This window comes from Stereum hirsutum (genome assembly GCF_000264905.1).
Source record: "Stereum hirsutum FP-91666 SS1 unplaced genomic scaffold STEHIscaffold_12, whole genome shotgun sequence".
Lineage (NCBI taxonomy): Eukaryota > Fungi > Basidiomycota > Agaricomycetes > Russulales > Stereaceae > Stereum > Stereum hirsutum.
Window position 1 is genome coordinate 1 of NW_006763142.1, and position 24,442 is coordinate 24,442.

At 48.5% G+C, this 24,442-nt stretch overlaps 8 protein-coding genes across 8 annotated transcripts; 4 read left to right on the plus strand and 4 right to left on the minus strand.

Moving 5' to 3' along the window:
• Window positions 1-526: 526 nt before the first annotated feature.
• Window positions 527-1,795, minus strand: STEHIDRAFT_112968 (uncharacterized protein; the record flags this gene model as incomplete). Its single annotated transcript, XM_007306789.1, has 6 exons — window positions 527-810; window positions 905-965; window positions 1,061-1,110; window positions 1,207-1,228; window positions 1,316-1,435; window positions 1,649-1,795. The coding sequence occupies 6 exons, from the start codon at window positions 1,793-1,795 to the stop codon at window positions 527-529; spliced, it is 684 nt and encodes a 227-aa protein (XP_007306851.1).
• Window positions 1,796-2,504: 709 nt separating this feature from the next.
• Window positions 2,505-3,258, plus strand: STEHIDRAFT_159304 (uncharacterized protein; the record flags this gene model as incomplete). Its single annotated transcript, XM_007306790.1, has 5 exons — window positions 2,505-2,574; window positions 2,632-2,742; window positions 2,805-2,877; window positions 2,944-3,018; window positions 3,099-3,258. The coding sequence occupies 5 exons, from the start codon at window positions 2,505-2,507 to the stop codon at window positions 3,256-3,258; spliced, it is 489 nt and encodes a 162-aa protein (XP_007306852.1).
• A 3,010-nt stretch (window positions 3,259-6,268) lies between these two features.
• STEHIDRAFT_159306 (uncharacterized protein) lies at window positions 6,269-7,092 on the plus strand (the record flags this gene model as incomplete). Its single annotated transcript, XM_007306791.1, has 2 exons — window positions 6,269-6,994; window positions 7,072-7,092. The coding sequence occupies 2 exons, from the start codon at window positions 6,269-6,271 to the stop codon at window positions 7,090-7,092; spliced, it is 747 nt and encodes a 248-aa protein (XP_007306853.1).
• Window positions 7,093-7,653: 561 nt separating this feature from the next.
• Window positions 7,654-8,823, plus strand: STEHIDRAFT_27732 (uncharacterized protein; the record flags this gene model as incomplete). Its single annotated transcript, XM_007306668.1, has 1 exon — window positions 7,654-8,823. A coding segment is annotated over one exon (1,170 nt), but the record flags the coding sequence as incomplete, so codon positions are not given.
• A 10,019-nt stretch (window positions 8,824-18,842) lies between these two features.
• STEHIDRAFT_112970 (uncharacterized protein) lies at window positions 18,843-21,560 on the plus strand (the record flags this gene model as incomplete). The annotated part of the gene is made up of 9 exons (XM_007306792.1): window positions 18,843-19,074; window positions 19,192-19,258; window positions 19,599-19,690; window positions 19,940-20,038; window positions 20,118-20,548; window positions 20,641-20,724; window positions 20,789-20,881; window positions 21,016-21,229; window positions 21,349-21,560. 9 exons carry the CDS (start codon window positions 18,843-18,845, stop codon window positions 21,558-21,560), a joined length of 1,524 nt encoding a protein of 507 aa, XP_007306854.1.
• A 586-nt stretch (window positions 21,561-22,146) lies between these two features.
• STEHIDRAFT_62304 (uncharacterized protein) lies at window positions 22,147-23,039 on the minus strand (the record flags this gene model as incomplete). Its single annotated transcript, XM_007306730.1, has 3 exons — window positions 22,147-22,320; window positions 22,377-22,563; window positions 22,642-23,039. The coding sequence occupies 3 exons, from the start codon at window positions 23,037-23,039 to the stop codon at window positions 22,147-22,149; spliced, it is 759 nt and encodes a 252-aa protein (XP_007306792.1).
• Window positions 23,040-23,587: 548 nt separating this feature from the next.
• Window positions 23,588-23,776, minus strand: STEHIDRAFT_35074 (uncharacterized protein; the record flags this gene model as incomplete). Its single annotated transcript, XM_007306675.1, has 1 exon — window positions 23,588-23,776. A coding segment is annotated over one exon (189 nt), but the record flags the coding sequence as incomplete, so codon positions are not given.
• Window positions 23,777-23,829: 53 nt separating this feature from the next.
• Window positions 23,830-24,237, minus strand: STEHIDRAFT_62126 (uncharacterized protein; the record flags this gene model as incomplete). Its single annotated transcript, XM_007306716.1, has 1 exon — window positions 23,830-24,237. A coding segment is annotated over one exon (408 nt), but the record flags the coding sequence as incomplete, so codon positions are not given.
• Window positions 24,238-24,442: the final 205 nt, after the last annotated feature.

Consider the following 24,442-nt stretch of genomic DNA (forward strand, 5'->3'; position numbering starts at 1 on the left):
CCATAAATCATCAAATACGCTAAACTGGACCCCTTTTCCAACATTAAGCTGTGCACACATTAAATCAAATCAATCTGCCAAACTAAAATCATCATAATTTGTAGAATATGCATATCTATCTGACAAGTATATGGTCTCTACCTTGTGAGTATCCAATAGTCTTCCTACATAGCGGGTTCCTTCATGACTAATTGAAACTCCGTACTCATGTGTGCGGAGTTTGAATTTATTCCGGAAGAATACCGAAACACTTGGTCATTTGATTTACTGGATGTTCTAGGCCGGAGAAGTCTGAGCTGAAGAGGTCCATGGACTGGTCTATGGGACTGAAATATAGGGTTAGGGGTCTGCACGAACCTTGCGTTGCCCGTGTCGCCGCCAAACCTAACAAAGAAAAGAAGCAAAAGAAAGAGGTAGTATAAACGATGTACCTTCGTTCCTCAGGCATCGTAACCATGATATTGGGGATCTTTAATGTGTTAGTAAAATAGGAAGCGAGATGAAGATGCAGAACGTAGATACCTTGTCAAGTATCATCCTCATAATTCTCAATTATTGCCTCTAGCTCTCTAATCTCGATTGCATAGGCAAGTTGATAAGCAGCCTTCTCACTTTTCTGCAGATGGGAAACATCAAATCCAAGGGTGATCTGGACCTCCTCCTGTCGCAGATCCAACTTAACCTCATCGACAAGGATATGGATAAGGATGTCAACACGTTGCTTACGCATAAGCCTCAGGTAGTCACGTTTGAGGAGCAAGTGCCACAATTCAGTATAGTTGTTGGTATCAAATTGAACTGGGAGATGTCCTGATGGAGTAAATGAGCACACATATATCTCAGTATAACAACTCTCATCCTCCTCTGACTCACATCGAACAAGTGTCTTGAAGTCCAACATTACCTTTGTGCACAACTTTTTGATTTGCATTAATAGCTGATTTGGACCGGCCAGCACTTGGGGACTAAGGGAGTATTACTATGGTTGAAGATACAGGATAACCAAGAAAAGATAAGATACCAATTTCTCCTTCGCTTGTTTGACTATAGCTTCACGCACATGCCACAGACAAGCAAGTATCTTTGCATCGGGAATAGTGTTAGATATTGCTGCAATTGCCGTGTCAGAGCGGTCAATCATCCATGTTTTTGCACTTGAATTTGCAGAAGGAATGCAGCCAGCTAAGCCAATCACAGATTACATACCTATTAATAATAGATTCAGTTGCTAGTATCAAAGAATTATGATATGAGGAGAATATTACTGAACCTCGCTAGGTGTTACCATAAAGACAGCCAGTATACCCTTGCCCACCTTCTTGTTCTTGAAGACAATGGTGTAAAGAGAGGACTTATTATTGCTCGAAGACTCAACAGAGAAAGATGTGTTGTGCAGGGAGTCCAGACACGCAATCTCAAAGCTAGTATCGAGATGCTATCATATATATATGAGTACTAAGACCTTAAAGAAAGATCGAAGAGAAATGAACATGTGAGGCGCAGATAATCAAGCACTCGAAGAGACGACTGTGAGAAGTGTCACTGTCAATGATATTGCCCTCACAAAGTAATAGAAAAATAAAGAGACAAAATCTATAGTAAGACTCACCTGTGAGAAGCATCACTGACGTGACAGTCCGATAAATACGTCGAACTTGCCAAATGTGATATCGCAACTGGGCATGCTGTTGACAGTACAGGCGGGTATCGGATTGGGCGTGGGTGAGTTGGTGGCAATGACGAGGTTGAAGACGAGGACAATGGAAGCTAGGCCACCAGTTACGCAGCTGGCCATTGTATCTAATCGGGAGGAAAAGGAGGTAGCGGAGGTCAATGAGGAGGTGCTAATGCGGAGGTTTGAAGTGGTGGTGGATGAGGTTGAAAGGGACGCACCTGAGCCCATATTGTCTTCCTCTATGACTGCTATACCTTTTGTTGTACATTCCTTCATTCCCGTATCCATCCAAATCGCACGCCTGTTGTTTAGGGAGTTTGTGTGCACGGCATAGGTCGGGTGGTGGGAGACGAAGAACAAGAGTTGCAAGGCGCGTCATCACCACAGCCTCACGCCACGTGTTTGTTTGGCCGTGTTTGACTGATGTTGACTTTTGCATCGAGTCGCGACTTGTTCAAACTTATCACAAACACCCACAATCGCCCACATCTAACATAGACCACGATCATCCCTCTTGTCGGCCACGATGCAGTGGTCCCGCAAAGTTCTCACTAAAGATTACCTCTTAGGGTACCTGGTAACATCCGCCAGACAGTACATTCTGTTTTTGTGAACATTTGGCATCATTGGCACATCTGTCCTGGCGGCAATTGAGTTCTCCAAACACAGTTTCGCCTTAGCAACATTGTGCATTCTGTCCGCCATCATAATCTCACTCCTAATCTGGGGTCACCTCAATGGCTGTGTCGCTCAGTCTCTCTGCAGAGAACTTCACGAGCAGATATGCTGTGTCATGCAATGTCGAGCTGCACGTTTGTATGCCCGTCCAATGCGCCCTACGCCTACGGAACCCATTTGTGAAGCATTGAAGGCCACACCCAACAAAGCAAAGCCTTACGGTATGTGCCACCCTTACGTCCTCATTCCAAGTGTTATTCTAACTGAAGTATGACCAGGCCCGAAGGAGTACACGAGCAAAATAAATGCTGCCAGTGGTGCTGGGAGCACGTCACATATTTCAGGAGGATCAAAGTGTCCACTCTGTCTCCACTACATCAGCGAGTTCTGTACGTTGTTGATCTGTCATCGCTCATAAATGTCTGTAGGCTTATGATGTGTTTCAATGAAGGTCCGACCAAATGTTTCAAGTTCTACCGGAACGATACCGGCTTACCGGGAATGTGGAAGATAGCCGTTGAAGAGTAAGCATCATCATCCTCATAAGTGTCTCTGCGGAAAGATTGGCTAACATGTTACAACGAGAGCAGTCGTTATGACGATCGGAGATACCCCAATATGTCTGATAATGACAGATTCTCGTCGTCCACCGAGAACAGCTTCCTGTAAGCTACTATCTTGTGCATAAATTAGCATCATCTCATGCTTTCCTTCTTGCCATCATAGCCTAGGCCACACCAAACAGTGTGGAAACAGCCGTCACTACACTGAATGCTATCAGCCCAAAGCTGAACTCCAACCTCATATTCCCCAAGCAGTCCAGCCAGTTAGACCTCACACCCCGTCTCATCGCCTTTCAAGCCCTCCTCGAGAAATTGTCATGTGCTCAACTGAGCTCTCTATAAAGGACTGGGAGGCAAAGACGTGAGATTTGGAGGCAAAGACGCGAGGTTGGGAGGCAAAGACGCGAGTTTTAGAGGCAAAGACGCAAGGTTTGGAGGCAAGGATCAGAAGTCGAGCTTTGCAGTTGGCGATATGCAGGATTGACCCCTCTATGGACCTCGAAGAGGACCTTTTGAGGGACGCTGGGGTGCTCAATGAACTCCGTAGGCGTAACAAGCTCGAAATGTGTATCAGCGGCTGCTAGCTTTCAAGCAAATGCCAGTTGACCAGCAGATGACTTTCGGCTCGTCGGCGACACTCTAACTCAGAGCCTCCACCAATTGTCAGCCCTCCAGTGGCTGGGTGTCCGAGCGGCCAGCAGAGGACTTTGGTCTTTTTATGGAGGCTCTTCAAGCTGGGGATGACACCAAGTGACTTCAGTCAACGAAGTAGAGGATCTAGGGTTAGGAGCTGGTCAGGGTTGAGGATCGAAGGTTGCTGGTGCCACCCGTGTATGTGTCTGCGAAGTTCTCTTACATATCTCAGTTCAACTTGTTGACTTTTGCCCCATCGTCGATTTGTATCTTCACTTTCTATCTATGTACGTACACAGTCATCTGTGTATCAGCGACGAGGAGGTTGTTCATTTCCTATGCACTACCATTTTCCCCCTTGCTTTACCTTCTCCTCCTAACCATCTGCATGCAGAGGTCTCTGTGTGTTGACGGCAAGGAAGTTCGATTTTCGCATAATACTACCTTTCTTCTCAACGGGCCTTCGATACATGGCTGCTTTTAGTACCCATCACAGTACAGAAACTTGACTACTAGTACGACACAGACTTCAACTTTTCAAGAACCTAACAAGCACCTCAAAGTACTTACATCTCTTTTTCTTCTCATATGACTACTTGTATCGAGTTGTACCTACTTGACCTTGTATATATTCTCGAAATGAACACACTTGTCCTGCGGTTCATCCCCGATTGAGACAAGGACGCTTCCCACTAGTTAAAATGACGCGCTTCAGCGCTTACCGGTCTACTATACAGTTGGAAAAGTAACTGCCTAAACGGGACGCAGTGCGGCGGATCCCGAGGCGCGGAATCCGGCGCTCTGCGGACCACTTGGTGGTGAAATAACTAAAGTCATAACTCTGCAGTAAGTGGTCCTATCAGTCTCAGAAGAATTGCTAAAATATCAAGAAAATTCCCTCTGTCTTGTCGTAATACTCCGGACAGGAAGAGGATGTGGGAGAATAAGTGAGTTAATAGTCGAAAGAGCCCTTGAGATAGTGAAAGAGATGCTTGATCGCTTTCCAATGCTGAAAGCCTGGATTCTGGCTAAAGCGAGCGAGGACTCCCACGCTGTGAGCTATGTCTCAAACTCACAGGCCTGATCGAGGGTGAGATACTCCGTCCCCATAAAGTCCAATCCAGTCGAAAACAGCGCAGCAGAGTCGTAGGCATAGCTATCTTCGTCCTCCGACTCCAAGATAGGATCTGGAATCCGAGTTTCTCTCCATGTGGGAGTATCCGGAGTCGTCTCCAAAGGGTCAGGGCTATCGTCGCCTATGAGAGGCTTATGGATACAAGGAGGTGTCTGGAAGTGAGGAGTAGGGAGACGGAGAGGATCCTGAGATACCGAGCGAGGTGGGACAGAAGGAGTGTGATGAGGAGGACGATCGTTGCGTTGCTGAATGGTGTTCTCATTGAGAGACTTGTCTGGATGAGTGGAACGGCCTGGATTGCGTCTAGGAGGAGGAGATGGAGATCGTTCTGGAGTGGGAGATGAATGGGGCAATGGGGTACGAGGATGTGGTGGTGGTGCCTGATGAGGAGGCTGAGGAGGCGCTAAGTCGACATGCTGCGGAGCTAGGGGAGGTGGCGGATTAATAAACTCGCCAGAGGCGTCCAATTCTCCTCCTGATCCGTCACCTCTACCAAAGAAAGACCAGGAGTATCACTGGGAGATAAATCATCGACCAGATTAATAGCTAGAGTGGGGTTATTAAGGAAGAAACATTCATCGAACACAGCACGAGAGCTAATGGTGATCCTATGCTCAACCGGGTCCCAAAACTGCCACACCTTCACTCCATTCCCATACCCAACGCTTGCGAGTATGCGAAGTGAACGGCTTCCGGTTCTCCTTCCTAACGAGCACATAGGCAAGGCAACCGAAGACGCGGAAGTAGGAAGCATCGGGCTTCTTCTTCTTCCAAGAGACGTAGGGAATGCCGCCATTCAGAGCAGAGGTAGGCGTACGATTGGAGACATGGATATAGGCAGAGACGGCGAGATCCCAGAATGAAGTAGGGAGCTTAGCTTCGATAAGCATCGCTGTAGTAGCAAGAGCCATGTCGAGATTCGCCTTCTCTGCTACGCCGTTTTGATGGGGTTCGTTAGGCTCGGTATGCTGGCGAAGAATCCCTTCCTCTGCACAATACGCATCCCAATCCTTCCCAATATACTCTCCTCCCTTATCGTCCCTCAACATCTTAATCTTCCTCCCTAGCGCCTTCTCTGCATACGCTTGAACACTCTGAAAGCCCCAAAAGCCTCACTCTTCTTCCTCAAGAACTGAACTGCCTTGAAACGTCCAGCATCGTCGATAAACGTGACCCAGTAGCGCTACCCGTTGCGGGTGGGAGGGAGGGGACCCTTGAGATCACTATGGATGAGATTGAGAGGGTGAGAGCGATGAGTAGCGGTCTTGGGAACGTTATGACGACATTGCTTCCCAGAGAGACAAGGCTCGCAGATAGGATTGGGCGTAGAGGAGGAAGAAATGGTTAGGCCGTCAACGAGACGGCATTGATATAAGGAATAGAGCGCATCTGCAGCTCTTCTTTGTACGATTGGGGCGCCATGGAGGTGGAAAGGCCAATGGAAGGGTCAAGGGGAGTGGAAACCGGACTGCAATCGGAGAAATTGAAGCGATCAAGGAGGTCTAAGACGTACTGGCGTTGGGAGAGGCGAATGGTATGATTGCGAGCACTTACAAACTCTCTTCCTATTACAAGTGATGGAGTATGTTCTTACAGACTTGGCACTTTGACGGGAACGTGGGAGTATACACTAAAATAGTATCAACGCCTTTGCGCCCTCGTCTGTCCAATCCACCAGCCTCACATGATTCATCTCCGAGCTCAGTGCCAAGCGCCCCGCCCTCCTCTCCACTCAACACGGACACTTCAACTATCGTGACACCCACGGCGGCCAAAGTGTCAGCTAGACCGAGAGACCTGTTAATACCCGAGGGCCCACGTCCGCCAAGCAAGCTCACAGCCTTGCTTGCTGCTGCGAAGCCTCCTTCTGCACCTGCGATCGACTTGACAGGAGACGATGATGATGGCAACCTTCTGGAGATTAAATCTGTGTCAACGACTACCCGTGCATCTGTGTCTCATAAGAGGAAACATCTAGACGAAGTGAGCATCAAATCAGAGCTCACAGATGCCGATGTCATTGTTCTGTCCGATGACGACGATGCTCGTTCTGGGGCCCATCATGTTCCTCCAAAGCCGAAGCGTGCTCGTCGACCAGCAACAGTAGCTGGCTCTGATTTCCAAACTAAGATCACTCGTCAATGCCATGTGAAGACGATCGTGACCCTTACAGAGATTCCGAAAATATGGATCATTCCTCGGGAGGAAGGTGTTGCATATATTGTTAAGCTTTCCGCGCAGCCCGAGATGGAATGGAAACGGGATGCAAGTGGCGCACTGATGAATATGGTGGCGATCATCACGTCTCAGGTACGAAATGTCCGGAGTATTACGACGAGACAGAGGGAATTTTCCTGATATTTTAGCAATTTTTCCGGGACTGATAGGACCACTTACTGCAGAGTTAAGACTTTAGTTATTTCGCCAGCCAGCGGGCCGCAGAGGGCCGGATTCCGCGCCTCGGTTCCGCGCCTCTGCGTCCCGTTTAGGCAGGTAGTTTTCCAACTGTATAGTAGACCGGTAAGCGCCGGAGCGCGTCCTTTTAACTTGTGGGAAGCGTCCTTGTCTCTTTATCATTGACAGTGACGCTTCTCACAGTCGTTCTTCGAGTGCTCGATTATCTGCGCCTCACAGGTTATGGGCCCTGCGCTTTAAATGGCCTCAGAACGTTCTGCTTAGCTCCTAATTGATCTCTGAGACTCAGATCTCTCTCTACTCGCCTCAGAACGAGCTCTCTGCTTCTCTCTCTTTGCGCTAGACTCGTCGTCATCGATATCTACTCACTGCATTCGCCCTCTTCTCGATCAGACTCATTTTGCGCCTCTTATCGACGTCTCCATCTCTTCCCTTGGCCGAAAATCGCCTCTTCATCGATTAGCTTCGTTTCGCCTCCCCTGAATCGCTATCGCCTCCGTTTCTTCACTATCCAATCCGCCATCATGTCCGACGACAAACGCGCCGTTGACAAGCTCAATCGCCACAACTACAGCTACTGGGTCGACAATGCTGAAGCTGTCCTCGGTTCTAAGGGTGTTTGGGGCCAAGTCGATGGCACTGACATCGCTCCTACCCCTCCCAACGCCTCGGCCATGACCGCGTCCGAAGCGAAGGAGATGAGGGAGTGGAATCAGAGGAAGGCGAAGGCTAGTGGGGAGATTTGCTTGTTGGTTGAGGAGAATCAGAAGGCGCATATCAGGAAGGAGAAGGGAGATCCGAAGGCGATGTGGGAGAAGTTAGAGAGTGTCTTTGTGCAGAAGAAGACTGGTACGCGATTCGACGCTTATTCCGAACTCTTCTCCACTCGTCTCCAAGAGGGAGAGTCCCTCTCCGACCTCGTTGCTCGTGTCGACCTCTACATCTCCCATATCAAAGAGCGCCGCCCCGCCAAGTTCTCCCTTGACGACCTCGACTCCGAATTATCGTCCATGACGCTCATCAAGGCCCTCCCTTCCGACTACAACAACTTCGTCACCTTCCTTACCCTCTCCGACGACCTCTCCCTCGACAACGTCACCCAAGCCTTCTCCAATGAGGAGCAATCTCGCAAACGTCGTGCCCTGCAGAATGAAGACACTCCTGAGCTCGCTATGGCCGCCGCTCTCAAGCCCCTTTGCTACTTCTGCGACTCTCCCTCCCACATCGTTCGTGATTGTCCTGAGATGAAGTCTGCGTCGTCATTGGCCAAGCAGAAGTCGTCTGGATCGTCTACGTCGTCGTCATCGCATTCTGGAGGCCAAGGGAAGCGTGGGGGTCGTGGTAGAGGTAGAGGGAAGGGCGCGAACGCGAATGAAGCCCAAGGAGGGGCTTCTACGCCGTCGGCTGGTTCGGGAGAGACTCCTAAGGAGGAGAAAGCCGGTCATGCAAGTGCTCTTTCATCATCAGCTCGCCCCGCTTGGCTCCGTTCTCGTGCAGCCACTGACTGGAACACAGACACAGGCGCCTCTTCACACATGATCCCTCATCGCCATTGGTTCTGCTCGTACTCTCCCCACGTCGTGCCCGTTCGTTTGGCCGACGATTCAGTGATCTATTCTCAGGGGATGGGGTCTATCGAGTTCGTTCCTATTGTCAGTGGTAGAGAGTTGCGTCCTGTAGTGTTCCATGACGTCCTGCACGTTCCCAAGCTCGCCTCGAATCTATTCTCGTTGTTCCATCTCTCTGTGAGCAAGGGCTATGAGCTTCACATCGTCGGGCGTGACGTCGCTTTCAAGCGAGCTGGAGAGCTGCTTTTTACCGCCTCCATCGTCGACGGCAACATCGGCTATCTCAATGGGCGTACTTCCTCCTTTGGAGTTCATCATGCGCGTTTATCTTCTACTTTGCCACTCGATCTCTCTCTCTGGCACCGCCGTTTCTCTCATACCAACTACGACGCCGTTAAACGCATGCATACCCTCAAGCTCGTTGACGGTCTTACCATTTCTTCCTCCTCTACGCCCGATCCTATCTGCGAGCCTTGTCTCTCAGGGAAGCAACGTCGTCATAACGTTCCAAAGACCGCTACTCGTCGCTCTCACCCTCTCGATCTCATCCATAGTGATCTCAAGGGTCCCCTCCCTCCCACCCGCAACGGGTATCGTTACTGGGTCACGTTTATCGATGATGCTGGACGTTTCAAGGCGGTTCAGTTCTTGAGGAAGAAGAGTGAGGCTTTTGGGGCTTTCAGAGTGTTCAAGCGTATGCAGAGAAGGCGCTAGGGAGGAAGATTAAGATGTTGAGGGACGATAAGGGAGGAGAGTATATTGGGAAGGATTGGGATGCGTATTGTGCAGAGGAAGGGATTCTTCGCCAGCATACCGAGCCGAACGAACCCCATCAAAACGGCGTAGCGGAGAAGGCGAATCTCGACATGGCTCTGGCTACTACAGCGATGCTTATCGAAGCTAAGCTCCCTCCTTCGTTCTGGGATCTCGCTGTCTCCGCCTATATCCATGTCTCCAATCGCACGCCTACCTCTGCTCTGAATGGCGGCATTCCCTACATTGCTTGGAAGAAGAAGAAACCGATGTTTCCTACTTCCGCGTCTTCGGTTGCCTTGCCTATGTGCTCGTCAGGAAGGAGAAGCGGAAGCCGTTCACCTCGCATACTCCCAACTGTATCTTTGTTGGGTATGGGAATGGGGTGAAGGTGTGGCAGTTTTGGGACCCGGTTGAGCGTAGGACCGTCATTAGCTCTCATGCTGTGTTTGATGAACACTTCTTCCCTGGTAACTCCACTCTTGCTACAGTAACGAAAATAAAAATTGCACGCACAGTGGTTTGAATTTGTATGTAGCGGTTCCCGACAAGGGTCACGGATTAGAGTCAGAATATGATATGTATGTGTAGTTTACCTTCCAGAGTACATGTACACGCAAGGACAATATCGTCCAGGCTTTGACGAGAAAGATGGTTAGCCGAATTTGCAACAAGTTTCAGAACTTGCCGCTGGTGAACGCGATCAGGACGCGACTCGGTTCAGGATCGCTCAACAATATCACAATCTTCAACGACCTTTAACGACTTTCTTGAATATATTTGCTCTCTTCACATCTTTCTATACACTATCATTATGCCCAAGCACACCACACCCACCACCAGAGCTCGTATAGTATATCAACTCAAACTGGGTGCACACCCGAACGATGTCGCCCGTGCATTCAAACGTCACCGTGCGACCATGGTCCGTCTCTTCGAGAAATACAAGAACAGCTCGTCATTCTATCACACCAAACCCCGCCCTGGTCGTCTTAGGAAGTTTACGGCTCGCGACGGCCATTTTGCTGTATGGAAGATACGTTCTGGGGAGGCAACCGAGGCAACCGACCTCCAGCGAAAATTCTTCCCTAACGTTACACCACAAACCGTCTGTCTCAGACTCACCGAGCTTGGCCTCCCTGGCTATCGTCACCGTCGCAAGTTCGTCCTTCTTGTGGTGACAAGATATCACGCTTGCGATGGGCATGTCAGCATGAGGATTGGGAGCGTGTCGTTCTCTCAGATGAGTTCAGAATCAACCGGTGGGGGTCGGATGGGATGCGCTGGTGTAGGAGGGGTCTGGGAGAGGGTCTTCGGGATTCAAATGTGTGGCAGGAGATGAAGCATGGTGGCAGTCATCTTATGGTCTGGGGCTGCATCACGAGTAGAGGGTTTGGACGGCTTCACAGAATACAGGGGAACATGGATTCAAAACAGTATGTGTCTATTCTGGAGGAGTCCCTTCTCGGCACGCTTCGCGACCACTCCCTTTCCCCGACCGATGTCATCTTCCAACACGACAACGACCCAAAACATACATGCCGCCACACACGACAGTGGTTGACTTCGCAAAACCTCTCTGTACTCCCGTGGCCAGCCCGTTCACCAGACATGAACTGTATTGAGAATGTCTGGGACGTCCTCAAGATGCGTGTTGGTGCTATTCGACCTCGCCCGAAGAATTTGGATGAGTTATGGGAGGTCATTCAGCGGGAGTGGGAGAAGTTGGGAGAAGAGTATTGCAGGACCCTATATGAGAGCATGCCCCGCCGCATTGATGCTCTCAAGCAGGCAAAGGGTAGGTACACCAAGTACTGATAGCCATTTGTTCAATCACACTCCTTTTGCTATCTATTTTTGTGTTTTTTTGTCATGCTTCCATGTGGCCCAACTGGATGCCCTGCTTCAAATACTGATTTTATGATTTTATCTCTTTTGCTGATGCCCCAATGGCCTCCATCATCTAAGTATACTTCAAATAGAATGGAAGGGTACATGATACAAATTTATTTGTTCGAGTACTTGTGTAACAGCATGCAAAAGTCTTGGTGCCACACATGTGTGCAATTTTTATTTTTGTTACTGTATTAATCTGGTCGACGATTTATCTCCCAGTGATACTCCTGGTCCTTCTTTGGTAGAGGTGACGGATCAGGAGGGAGAATTGGACGCCTCTGGGGAGTTTATTAATCCGCCACCTCCCCCAGCTCCGCAGCACGTCGACTTAGCCCCTCCTCAGCCCCCTCATCACGTGCCACCGCCACATCCACGTACCCCTTCACCCAATTCATCTCCCTCTCCATCTCCCACTCTAGAATGATCTCCATCTCCTCCTCCTAGACGCAATCCAGGCCGTTCTACTCGTCCAGACAAGTCTCTCAATGAGAACGCCATTCAGCAACGCAACGATCGTCCTCCTCATCGCACTCCTTCTGTCCCACCTCGCTCGCTATCTCCGGATCCTCTTCGGCTTCCTACTCCTCGATTCCAGACTCCTCCTTGCGTGGATAGGCCACTTATAGCCGACGATAGCCCTGATCCTTTGGCAGCGACTCCGGATACTCCCACTTGGAGAGAAACTCGGATTCCGGATCCTATCTTGGAGTCGGAGGACGAAGATAGCGATGCCTACGACTCTGCTGCGCTGGTTTCGACCGGATTGGACTTCATGGGGACGGAGTATCTCACCCTCGATCAGGCCTGCGAGTTTGCCCATGCGCTGAAGACAACGTCACACGATGGAGAGCCTAGATCGTTCAAGGAGGCGATGAAGTAGGAGCCGAAGGAGAGGCAGAAGTGGTGGGAAGCGGCTTTGAGTGAGATTCAGTCTCTGGTAGAGAATGGGACGTTTGAGCTGGTCGAGTTACCAAGGGGAGCGAAAGCGATAGGTAGTAGATGGGTTTTCAAGGTGAAGCGGAACGCGGACGGTTCGATTGAGCGGTATAAGGCGCGTTTGGTGGCCCAAGGCTTCTCTCAGCGTCCTGGATCCGACTACCACGAAACCTTCGCTCCTACGCCTCGCTGGGCAGCTCTACGCGCCGTTCTCGTCTTAGCCGCCTTCGAGGATCTCTATCTAGAGAGTGTTGACATCTCATCCGCTTTCCTGAATGGTACGCTCAAGGAGACCGTGTTTATGCACCAACCCGAGGGATTTGAGGAGAAAGGAGCTGGTTGGGTGTGGAGGTTGAAGAGGTCATTGTACGGGTTGAAGCAGGCTGGAAGGGTTTGGCATGAGACATTGAACGAGAGGTTAGAGGAGATGGGATTCAAGCGGATTCTCTGTGAGCACAGTATCTGGGTGTTTGGTCAAGGGGATTCGCGCATTATCATACCCGTCTTTATTGACGATATGACGATTGCTGCAAAATCCAAGGCTGAAGTTGACCGGGTCAAGTTGGAGCTTAAATCTCACTTCAAACTTCGCAATCTTGGTCCTACTTACTTTCTTCTAGGTGTTTCTATCGAACGGGATCGTCCCAATCGTACCATTCGCCTCTCCCAACGCCAGTACGTCTTAGACCTCCTCGATCGCTTCAATTTCGCCGATTGCAGTCCGGTTTCCACTCCCCTTGATCCTTCTATTCGCCTTTCCACCTCCATGGTGCCCCAGTCGTACGAAGAGGAGCTGCAGATGCGCTCTATTCCTTATATCAATGCCGTCGGAGCCTTGGCCTACCTTGCGATCGCCACTCGTCCAGACATAGCTCACAGCGTCGGAGTCCTTGCTCGCTTCAGCCAGAATCCAGGTCTTCAGCATTGGAAAGCGATCAAGCACCTCTTTCGCTATCTCAAGGGCTCTCTCGACTATAAACTCACTTATTCTCCCACTTCCTCTTCCTCCACTGAGCTCTTCCACACCTACACCGACGCCGATCATGCAGGCAATCCGGATTCTGGACGTTCCACCTCCGGTTATCTCGTCAAGATGGGCACTGGCGCTATTTCCTGGCAATCTCGCCTTCAATCCATCGTCGCCCTCTCCACCACAGAAGCCGAATACATCGCTGCTACCACTGCTGGCCAAGAGATCCTCTTCCTTCGCAACTTGCTCACTTCCTTTGGTTATTCACTCGACTCTCCCTCTACCCTCTACATCGACAATCAGTCTGCGCTTCAAGTGGCGAAGAATCCCGAGCACCATGGGCGTATGAAGCATCTAGACTTGCGGTTCTATTGGTTGAGAGATGAGGTGGAGAAGGGGATGATCCGGATGGAGCATATAGGGACGGATGAGATGCCTGCAGACCTTCTGACTAAACCCTTGGCTAGGGTTAAAGTGCAGAAGTTTGCGGAGATGATGGGGCTTAGGGCTTGAGGTCTGCCTCGTCGGGAGGGAGTGTCCGGAGTATTACGATGAGACAGAGGGAATTTTCCTGATATTTTAGCAATTTTTCCGGGACTGATAGGACCACTTACTGCAGAGTTATGACTTTAGTTATTTCTCCAGCCAGCGGGCTGCACAGGGCCAGATTCCGCGCCTCTGTTCCGCGCCTCTGTGTCCCGTTTAGGCAGGTAGTTTTCCAACTGTATAGTAGACCGGTAAGCGCCGGAGCGCGTCCTTTTAACTTGTGGGAAGCGTCCTTGTCTCTTTATCATTGACAGTGACGCTTCTCACAGGTGAGTCTTACTATAGATTTCGTCTCTTTCTTTTTCTATTACTTTGTGAGGGCAATATTATTGACAGTGACGCTTCTCACAGTCGTTCTTCGAGTGCTCGATTATCTGTGCCTCACAATACCATCAGTGCCAATAGCTTTGTCTCTCGTATTGGTTACATGGTCTGGGATGGAGAGAGGTATCCTTTCCATGGAGTCGATGTAGAACTGTATGGCTGGTATGCATAATGGATGCAGGGCGAGGGTAACAGTTTGGTCAAAATGAGGGAGAGTGATAGTTCGTGGACGTTGAAAGAAGGGTGAGTTTGAGAGAACAGGAAATAGTAGATTAACCAAAGACTAGATGGTGAATGAGCCTGTAAATAAGCAGCACATTCCAATAAACGTAGGGTGTAACATACCGGACGAGAGGTAACAATGGTAAATCCAAGGAAAGTTTATATACAACTGATGCAACATTTGTGTATGTCGCCAGAGACCATGCCTATAATGGCAAGTCAGTCATACCTATACGAGGGATAAAGGACAAAGACAAGATTGAGCCACACACCTTTTTCAGTCATCTGACGGAAGATATTAAGTGCAAGGATGTTTTTCTGGTTCTCTACGGGCAGCCCACCCTTGCCACTAAACAATCTCTCCTTTAGCCAATTGTCGATGAATTCAACTAGCCCTGCTTGTTTCAACCGCAGGGCATTCGTCCCTTCATCCTTGAGCAGCATAATGAGCACAGTGCCAAGACCACCGGTATCTGCGTAACCTTCCTTGAAGAGGCTCATCACCTCAAGTCTCCTCTGTGTCTCAAGCTCCTTTGATGCAGATGAGAATGAGTCAAACTAGTCCTAAAAATGACAGAGCCCAAGAAGGAAAGCATCGGTAGAAGAGCAAGAGAGGTAGCAGCACGAGAGCGGGAGTAAAGCTTATGGATGTGTGTAGTGGGCCGCTCAGGGAATAGGGCATGAAGCCTAATATATCATGAGAGGAAGGGAGGGACAAAACAGAAAATGGGCCCGTCTATGGGTCCATGGCATGATGACCTAATGATAGACCATGTTGTTTGCCATGTAGTTGGATTACCTCTAAGCATTTCACTATCACTATCTCTGGAGGACACGGCAGGGCAATATTTACAAGACGATCTGTCACACCAAAGTCCAAAGTGTACATATGTCTCATCAGATTCCTTGCTTCACACCGAGCACAACATCGAGAGGTTCTGACTCATGAAGGTCAGAGGAAGACAATGCCCTACACATGCTCCATCATGGTCAGTTTCTAGGTCATAATGTCCAAATCTGTTCGACAATTGTGCCATAAATCAGTTGATACATTAGAGAAACTATGATGATCAAATACCGGCTGAGACCATGATTATAGCGGCAAAGTGCACATGAACAAGGACAATGAACATAACAAACATGTTGGGGCTCTGGGTCGCCATAAGCCAGAAGGCACAATGACATCACTCGCACGTTCTCTTCCCAAATCTGATTTAGGGACATGAATTTCTTGCTATGTGCAAAATTCATGAGACTTGCAAAAAGAAAAAAGTTTGAGTTCAGTAAATTCTATGCCAAGAATACTTTTTGGTGGCCATCCCTCTGTGTGCTCTGAGTTCATATAACATTTCCAAGAGCTTCTGATACAATGAGGTGTATTGATGAGTTCTACTATCAATTCTAGTGTCTCCCACACCAAGAGGAAATTGGATGGGGTTGTTAGTTGGAATAGCATTTCATCGGACTTGAACCCACAACCTCCCCAGTGCGGGTGGCACCAAGGTGGTCCCTGCCAAACTCCAACTTTTCTGTTTTTGCGAGTCTCATGGATTTTGCAAATAGCAATAAGGAAGTCTCCAATTCTCAAGGAACTTACGGGCTGATCTAACACAAACGAATTTAACTTGAATGGACATCAATGAACTGTATTTGACTCTAATTGGGACACAGTATATTTGTGCATAAACGAAGCACAAAATGAGTCCTTGCAAAGAACATTACAAAACCCGCAGAAAGACCAAGAGAGCAAGAGACAATTGTGAACAAAACATTGGTCATTGGTAAAGAGACAAGACAAATTACTAATCCCTGTTTGAAGGCATCAAAGAATATAACCAAAAAGAAAGATAGTCCATAGGTGATACGTACTGAAGCTTCCTTTCCGAGAGATCAAGGCCCAACCGAACAAATACACCAACAACAATCTCCTCTGCCCCTCTTACAGGAGCAGGAGTGACACCCTGTACCCAATTCTCTTAGGCTCTATACAGCTCCCGGGAGTGTGTCAGTAAGAGCAAGATGGGTGCCATACAACTCCAGGTGTATTTAATGGCCCTAAAAGCACTGAATTCTCTTCCTATATGTTTTATATGATTCACCACAAAGCTACATGAGCCAAAAATGGTCTAAATTCCGCCCATAATAATATCCAGTGGCACTGTGGCCCAGAAACACACCTCTCTGTCTCTATATTCACAGAGGGACATTCTCACTGGTTTAACTCCATGATAAATTCACCCAATGGTATATCTATCTTATCCATGTATATCCCAGCCAATATGGACCATGAGTACATCCATGATAGGGTCAAGATCCATGTGCTCCTCCTCTCCCCCTTAGTTCCTCAGTGTCCCATAGGCCCATATGGCCAGATATCCTCGTTCAGACGGCTGTTACATGCTATATGAATGATATGACACTCATCCCATCGAAAAGGAACAATATCCAACCGCTGAATAATGCACCCTGCATAACTACTCTCAGCTCTGAATATCACCCTACTTGATTTTACAATATCTTAGGAACACATGGATGGATTTGTCCAAATCTGAAATACGTTCCACATGTGTATTTATACTTATTTATCAAAGCCAAAGAACTGCCGAAATCAGCCTTCTTCATGTTGCCAACTTTAGGCCACATTTTACCCTTTTATCAGCTAATTCCATCAAAACAACACCTACCCCTGCAATTCATTCACTCTGAATTACATAACTCACAAAGTTACCAAAACATCCCCAGATTACCTTATTTACCCTACTAATTTATCCCCACAGTACCTAGCATATTAATCCCAACATTCTTGCTACCATTTTTCCGTATTTTTATTGCTCATAATTCTATCCTTATTCACCTATCTATCTATACTAGCCTCAAAGCCCATACCTAGCTCCATACATCCTCTCTATACCCTGCATACAGCTATCCTAGCCCTACTGCATAATTACCCCACATTTTTCTACCCTATCCTACCCCCTATCTCATCCCCTACCCATCCCTAAATCACACCCCTACCCCGGGGCCACACCCCATACCCACTCATTTCTCACACATTTGTTGCCTATTCCTTTTGCCTATTTTTCTGGTCAGAATACCCACTAGCACCACTACCCTTTATTAAGAGCCCTTATTAGCATGGGCCACTTTGTAAAGAGTCCCAGTCTTACTACAAGCACTCTTTATAAAGAGGCTATATCATCTGGTGATATCCCCAGTTCTGGCCTGCTTACCCTCTTTCACCTCGATAGGGCAATATCTTGCTGACTGTTTACGCTATAAATTCGGAACGAATGGACTCATTCCTTTCAAAATCGATTTGCACCATCGTATACATTTATCAATGTTTGTCAAATAGTCAGAACCTCCAAAATCGGCCTCCTTCATGTTGTCCAATAAACGCAAAGTAAATACCAAAGGGCGCCCTGAAAATCCCGACCAGGGTGTATTGAGCATGGCAGACGAGACGAGGGTGTGTATCCTACTGAGTAACATATAGTTGTGACAATGAAGACCAAAAATATGCAAGTAAGAGAGCTGCACCCCAAGCTTGCACAACCATGCAAGCTGTATGAGTTAAAGTAAAGTGTCAGAAAGAGGAATTAAATGCTGAGACATGTATCATAGACCGGTAAAGTAAGTGAAGCAAAAAAAGAGCGGGTCAGTGTCCATGTTTTTCTGTTTTTGACTTCTGTACTGTGCAGATATAGAAGCATGAGGGGATTAAGGGACCGAAGGGGTAAGATATAATGACAGAGGGAGGGAAGATGGATAGCAAAATAGAGTGAGGAGCAGTTGAGCCAAGACGAGACGAGACGAGGTGAGGCAAAAAGTGAAAAGACGAGAGACGAAACACGAGGTTTGTATATGTATGCAGGAACAAGGCAGCGTGCCTAGGTGCTGGTATCCAAGCGAGGAGAGCACAAAGCGCGTCATGACTACGTGGAGTCAGCGATCATAAAGAAACAGGAAATGCCGGAGCAATAAGAAAGGCATATTGTTTGGCTTCGTGAAGTGCCAAAGTTTTGTCCTACGATTGGTGATCGTGGGCCAAAGCATCACCACTCCACTGACACCAGGATTCCACACCCGACCAGGTGACTGGTGCCGAGCCGGTATGCCCCGTCCCTGAGGACTCATTGTAATCATGGACGACGTGGCCAAGAACTGACAGAGCGGAGGTATCGTATTTGTGGGGTCAAATTGGAATCACAAAAACTACATCTTAGCCCAACAAATCAACCCAACACCACTGGAGCATGTTTGAGTGAATACCGAAGGGCGCCAGTAAGAGGCTAGTATTGAGAGAAGCTTGATGTTGAGAGAAAGATGGAAGGTCATGCAGTCATGGAGGTGCCGGCAGAGGAATTACGGTGGGGCCTCCTCAGCGCATCGAGTGACCACCATGGGAAGAGCCAAAGAAATGGTGAAACCACATCATAAACCATGACTGGATGGGGACTGTACCGGAGCTAGTGAGAAACAGTTGGCTGTGCAGTGGGAATCAACGATCCCGAAGTGAAAAATATCGATGGAAGGTCGCGACTGGATTAGTGGGGCCCTTCTGCGCAGTGATCCATACCTCACTGCCAGTGAACAGCTGATCGGCCTTGTGCATGGGGGGATAATAGGGGAATGCCTCATTGGAGTGGAGTTTGACAATTCGTTGTCGAATGCACTTCTGAGGCTCCCTCATTTTGACTTGGTCAGGGTCGATGAGCTCACTAAGTTAGTGGAGGGCGAAGAACCCACAGGACAAGAGAGTGAGGAAGAGGATATCATTGTAAGAAGGGGATGAGAGGGAGGATGCAACGTGAGTGATGTCCTCAATGGTGAGCGGTTCTGTGCGCCTGATCGGAGTTGAGAAACACTTGCGGCAGCCTGCGAGAGTCTTAGTGATGAGGTGGCTGTTACGGACTTGGTGAATGTTTGGGAAAAGGGGTTCAAGTATAGTGCAGATGCCCGAAAGATAGGGAGACAGACTCAGGCTTGATGTGGGAGCACTGCCATGCATCACAAAGGGAGACAGTATCTTCAGTTGGTGTAGTAGATACAGTGGTTCCGGGTGACCTTGACAATTTACGTTTTTTTTTCGGCGAGATTCCCGGAACGGAAGCAGACCTTTTATGGTAATCCTGAATCCCTGCCCAGGGCCGGCGGTCGACGCGTCGCAATGCGTTCCTTTGTCGGCGACTTCTCACTCTCACCACCACCATCGCTTTCCTCACTCATCTGCTGACATTCTAGTGTAACTGAGTGCTCTTCTGACTTGAAATGCCTGGCAAAGGAAAAAAAAGGCTTCAGGTGGAAGGAAGACTGCCGACTTCGACTTCAACAGAGATGTTGCTGCACCGGCCATAGCTACTCTTAGCGACAAAGGTTCTTGCCTCAATCTTTTCTTGCCTCAATCTTTACACCTCCCCAACTTCTAACAAGCTCTTCATATGTACTCTAGCTCTATGCTTCATGCACTACATGGGCCCCAAGCCAAAGTCTGTGAAAAGACTCAATCAAGAACAACCCGCTCACCAGCAAGATGCCTCTTTTGCCGATGGCGATGTCATTGGCGTATAGCATTGGAACACATATATGCGGTCTATCTACTGCTTACTCTTGGTATCTTCTCAGATATCGGAACCTCAGATACCGATGAAGTGCTGGCGAACCAAGAAGCTGCTGAACCGATTGCCGGAGGTAGCAAGAAGGGGAAGCGGAAAGCAACTGAAGGTACGTTCATTGCACCACCTTCAATATATGCTATCTCTATGACTCTATCGTGATGAATATGTGTCATATACATGGTCAGAGAGCTCTGATGACGATGTTCCCGCACCTTCGACCAAACACCGTCAGAAGAAGAAGCGAAAGGTCTCTGACGAAGAGGGGTTCTCTAGTTCGGACGACGAACCGGTCAAAGACGTCGAAGTTGCAGCTTATGCTCATGTTGTTGTCCCACCACCTGCTTCTGTCGGGTCATCAAGGGCTGCAAAGAGTCTCAAAGAGACTGTCCATCGCCAGGAACCCTTTTTCTTTCATAGTACTTCCACTTGCTGGCCCGTATTTCATTTGAGGACAGCTAGAGCAGTCTCATCGGAGCCAGACAATCTTATTCTAGCACGTATGACGTGGCAGTTTATGAAGCCCAAGAACTCCAAACTAAATTCTTTATCCACTGAGGTTGGGTTCAAGGCTTTGAGACTCACTCTGCACAATAAATCGAAGGACTACGCCATCATAGTACGCATGCCTGCTCCGGTGAAACCCGCTAGCGATACGGTCAGATACTTCTGCATCGTGTTCTGGCTAATCACTTACATTGCTGCCTACAGCCTTGGGATGAGAGTACCACCGTTGATCAGTTCGAATATGACAAGAACACCATCTCATCCATAACCAGTGTAAAGGATAGACTGGTATGTCTAGTCATGTGCATCTTCTGATTCCAAACCACTGACGAAACCTTTGACTCATCTGCAGCTCGGTCTCGATGAAGTCGCAAAGGGATACTTCGACTCGATCCTCGAGAAATATCCAATCAACAACAAGCCCCTTGAATATCCGGACATACGTGTCTACAAGGCCCCGGATGGACGCGCATAGGAGATCAGTGATACGTCTGCCCGCATTTGGGCTACTCGATGTGTACTTTACGCTCACCTTCAGGATCCTTGGCGATGTTGTTTCTGACTTTGGTTTTCGCATAGGCTCAAGGAAAGGCGAAGGTTACCGAACCACCCATGACCTCTATATGGTTCTCCGACTCACGAAAACTCAAGAAGAAGACTATGAAGGCAAACTACGCTGGCGCTGGCCCTCCTACCACCATGGATCCCGCAAATCTCGCCAACCTTTTCGGTCAAGTACCTGCCACGCAGGATATGCTTGCTGCCACCACCTTCATGCTCCCCGCTATGTTTGGTATGCAGGTGAACTCCAACATTCGTCACGTCGTCAACGCCCCGCCACTTATACAAGCTCCTGTGGCACCTCCTGCTCGCACCCTGTCTCCAGCTCCACCGACCGTGACAATCACAAAGCAATTCACTACTCGATCTCTGAGCGTGATCGAATACGGTTGGAGAAGCTAGAAGTCGAGATAGGTGATGATACTGCCTTGGAAGGGCTTTTGAGGGAAGATTGGGGAGAGGGGCCGAACGGTGCGGGCTTCACATCGTTAGCCTGGGGTCGCTTTTTGAAGGTACACAAGCAGTTCTTGAGTGATGCTCGTGCTGGTAAACTTGATCTGTGAATCTCTTGTCGCTATCATCTTGCTCTTGGTGCTCTTCGTATGGACGTTCTCTGTGTTTTATTGCCGCCACCGCCACCTCATTGTTCAACCGCCATGTACTTTTCGAACCCTTCTGGCGCTCTCTCCATGGTGCTGCTCTTTCCATGAACTGCTTCTTTTCTTTCCCATCATACTGTAGCTCCATCAAATTGCCTTGCCTGAGCCCCTGTTCTTGTGCCTTTGTATTCTGTCCGTAGAAAACACCACGACCGCTGTAATATGTATATATACTCTGTGGCCAACAAGTATCGTATGCCTGTGATTGGATCAAAAACTCTCGATGTATGCTACTGTATGCCATCAGACATCAACGGTAATGTATCCCGCATGCTTGAACCATCCATATGCTGCTTCCGCCATGATACATCTAGTCGCATCTAACAACATAGTTGCCGGATCATCCTCATCTTCAATCTTAATACCTTGACGTCTGAGATAGGCCTTCACTACACGCATATAATCAGTATTGATTGGGTGGGTTCAAGAAGTGTGAAGAGAATAGTTTACGGGTACTGAATGACTCCTCTATTGGGTTGAGATGTGGTGATTATGGAGGTAGAAACAGAATGTACAGGTTCAAAGTAAGACAGAGGACGTGATACTCAGTGTTTGACTTACCTGCTCCCATAACCAACTTCTCCAAAGCTTGGCTATGATGTATGCGACAATTGTCAATCACAAGAATGCTTTGAGGTTCTGGGAACTCGTTCATATTCGGAAGCTAGTGAGGACACAAGCATCAAGCCAAGATCAAGGACAAGTTTGAACCGAACTCACAACTTCCTCGGCAACCCAATCATAGAACTCTGCAGCATCAAGCGCACCGGGAGCGGCACGAGCAGCGATATACCCCTTGAGACTCATCGCAGCAACCAAAGAAAAGCGCTGACCACGACCAAACCCCTCCACAATCTCAGCCCTCTCTCCGGCCAATGCACGCCCATACATTCGTTGACCTGTCTGACTGTTTTTGCTCGTCTCGTCAGCAAATACCAACTCAGAGCCATCCCCGCAGCAGAGCTCCCCTATCCCATCCGTCCACATGGCACAAGCCTCTGCATCACGCTCCTGTGCAATTTTGCGAAGCTTCTTCTGAGTCAATCTCGCGGCGAGGATTGCATCATTGATAGCACTGGGGCTGATGCAGATGTCGTGATGAAGAGCAAGAAAGAGTTGAATTTTGTCAAGGTAGATGTCAGGATGAATGCGATAGACTCCGACAATGATGCTGAGAATCGCAGATGTGATGATACCAACACTGCCCTGTAAAGGGGATGGAGGTCTCGAGACTGTTCCGATGTGGTCGAAGATCTTCTCCCACCGCCGAATGCTAGAATCTGAAACCTGTAAAGTATCGCATATCTGCTCAATTGTCCATCTGCGCTTGACCAGATCAACAGCAAGCTCTTTGACTTGATCGTAAATGTGCTGGTAGACCATATGAGGGAGTAAATTCAGCAGTATCGTGGAGGACAATGATGGTGGTGAGAGAGAAGTCGCCGACGAAGGAACGTGTCGCGACGCGTCGACCGCCGGCCCTGGGCGGGGATTCAGGATTACCATAAAAGGTCTGCTTCCGTTCCGGGAATCTTGCCAAAAAAAAACGCGAATTGTCAAGGTCACCCGGAACCGCTGTAAGTTGTGAAGTTTACAGAATGTAATATAAGAATGAACAGCAAAATTGTAACCAGAGCGAGTCAATTTTTCTAATACCAAAGAAAGAGAAATGGCCCGCTCGTGCTGGAGGCGTTCCAGCGACCATACCAACCAAGAAGGTTGGCGTGGTGAAGGAGAAATTTCTAACATCGCGGCACCCCCAGCGGCAATCGAGGGGGTTGAAAAGGATAAATGAGGAGAGAGAAGAGGTGTTAATAGATGATAGCTGAGTCGAAATGGGAAATCACGTCTGCAATAACATTGTCCTTGCTTGCGACATAAATGACGCACAGCTAGACACCATACAGCAGCCGGAGACGAATGGAGTAGTACAAGATGTCATTATAGGGAGCATCTGCTGAAAGGGAATTGAAAACATCAACTGAGTTGGAGTTATCACAGAAAATAATGACCCGTTTTGGCCGAGGCGTCAAAGAGCAGGCCCGTTCGAGGGCTGAGACAATCGTCAGGGCCTCAAGATAGTAAATGCCGCCCTTAGCAGCCTCAAACTCGAAGCACTGCGAATGTCAGCATCATGTCCTCAGCTGTCTGACTCAAGAAGATGCACGCCATCCTAAGCCTCCAGAGTATCCGCAAAAAAAGATAGGTTGTGCCGAATTTTGTTGTTGAGGAACATGATGGGTGCATTCCGAACATGCTTCCCCCAAGTTTTCGCATATGAAGACTGAAGGGCGGGTTGGAGGAGAGGAGCAATGTTGAGAGCCCAACTGCACCAGTCTAGAAGATGCTGCCACTCAACCAATAGCTGTCGTTGCTGAGCAATTAACTCCCAAATATATGCAACGTGAGCTTTGCGAGAGTCCAGAGGGATGGAGACAGTCATTGTGTCGATGTCGACCTGAAAACTGATGATTCTCAAGGAGTGACTGTACACCTGCTTCTTGGACTTGTGCGGTATCCCAATCCGATCCCAAAGCTGAAGAAGACGAACTTGACATGGTGGAAGGAAGGCATCATATGGCCACCAGGGCCTGTACTATGTCTGATCTAGTTGTGCAAATTCTGCAGCTCTCGTGGTACAAAGCCCCTTTAACACACCCGATCACTGAAATAAATACCGAGGCAGATGAACAAACATCTTAGCCATGTCCACCGATTTTAATGGTATTTTTTGCTAGTGACAATATTGTTGTCAACGTCAAGCGCGACAATGACTGCTTGCACCC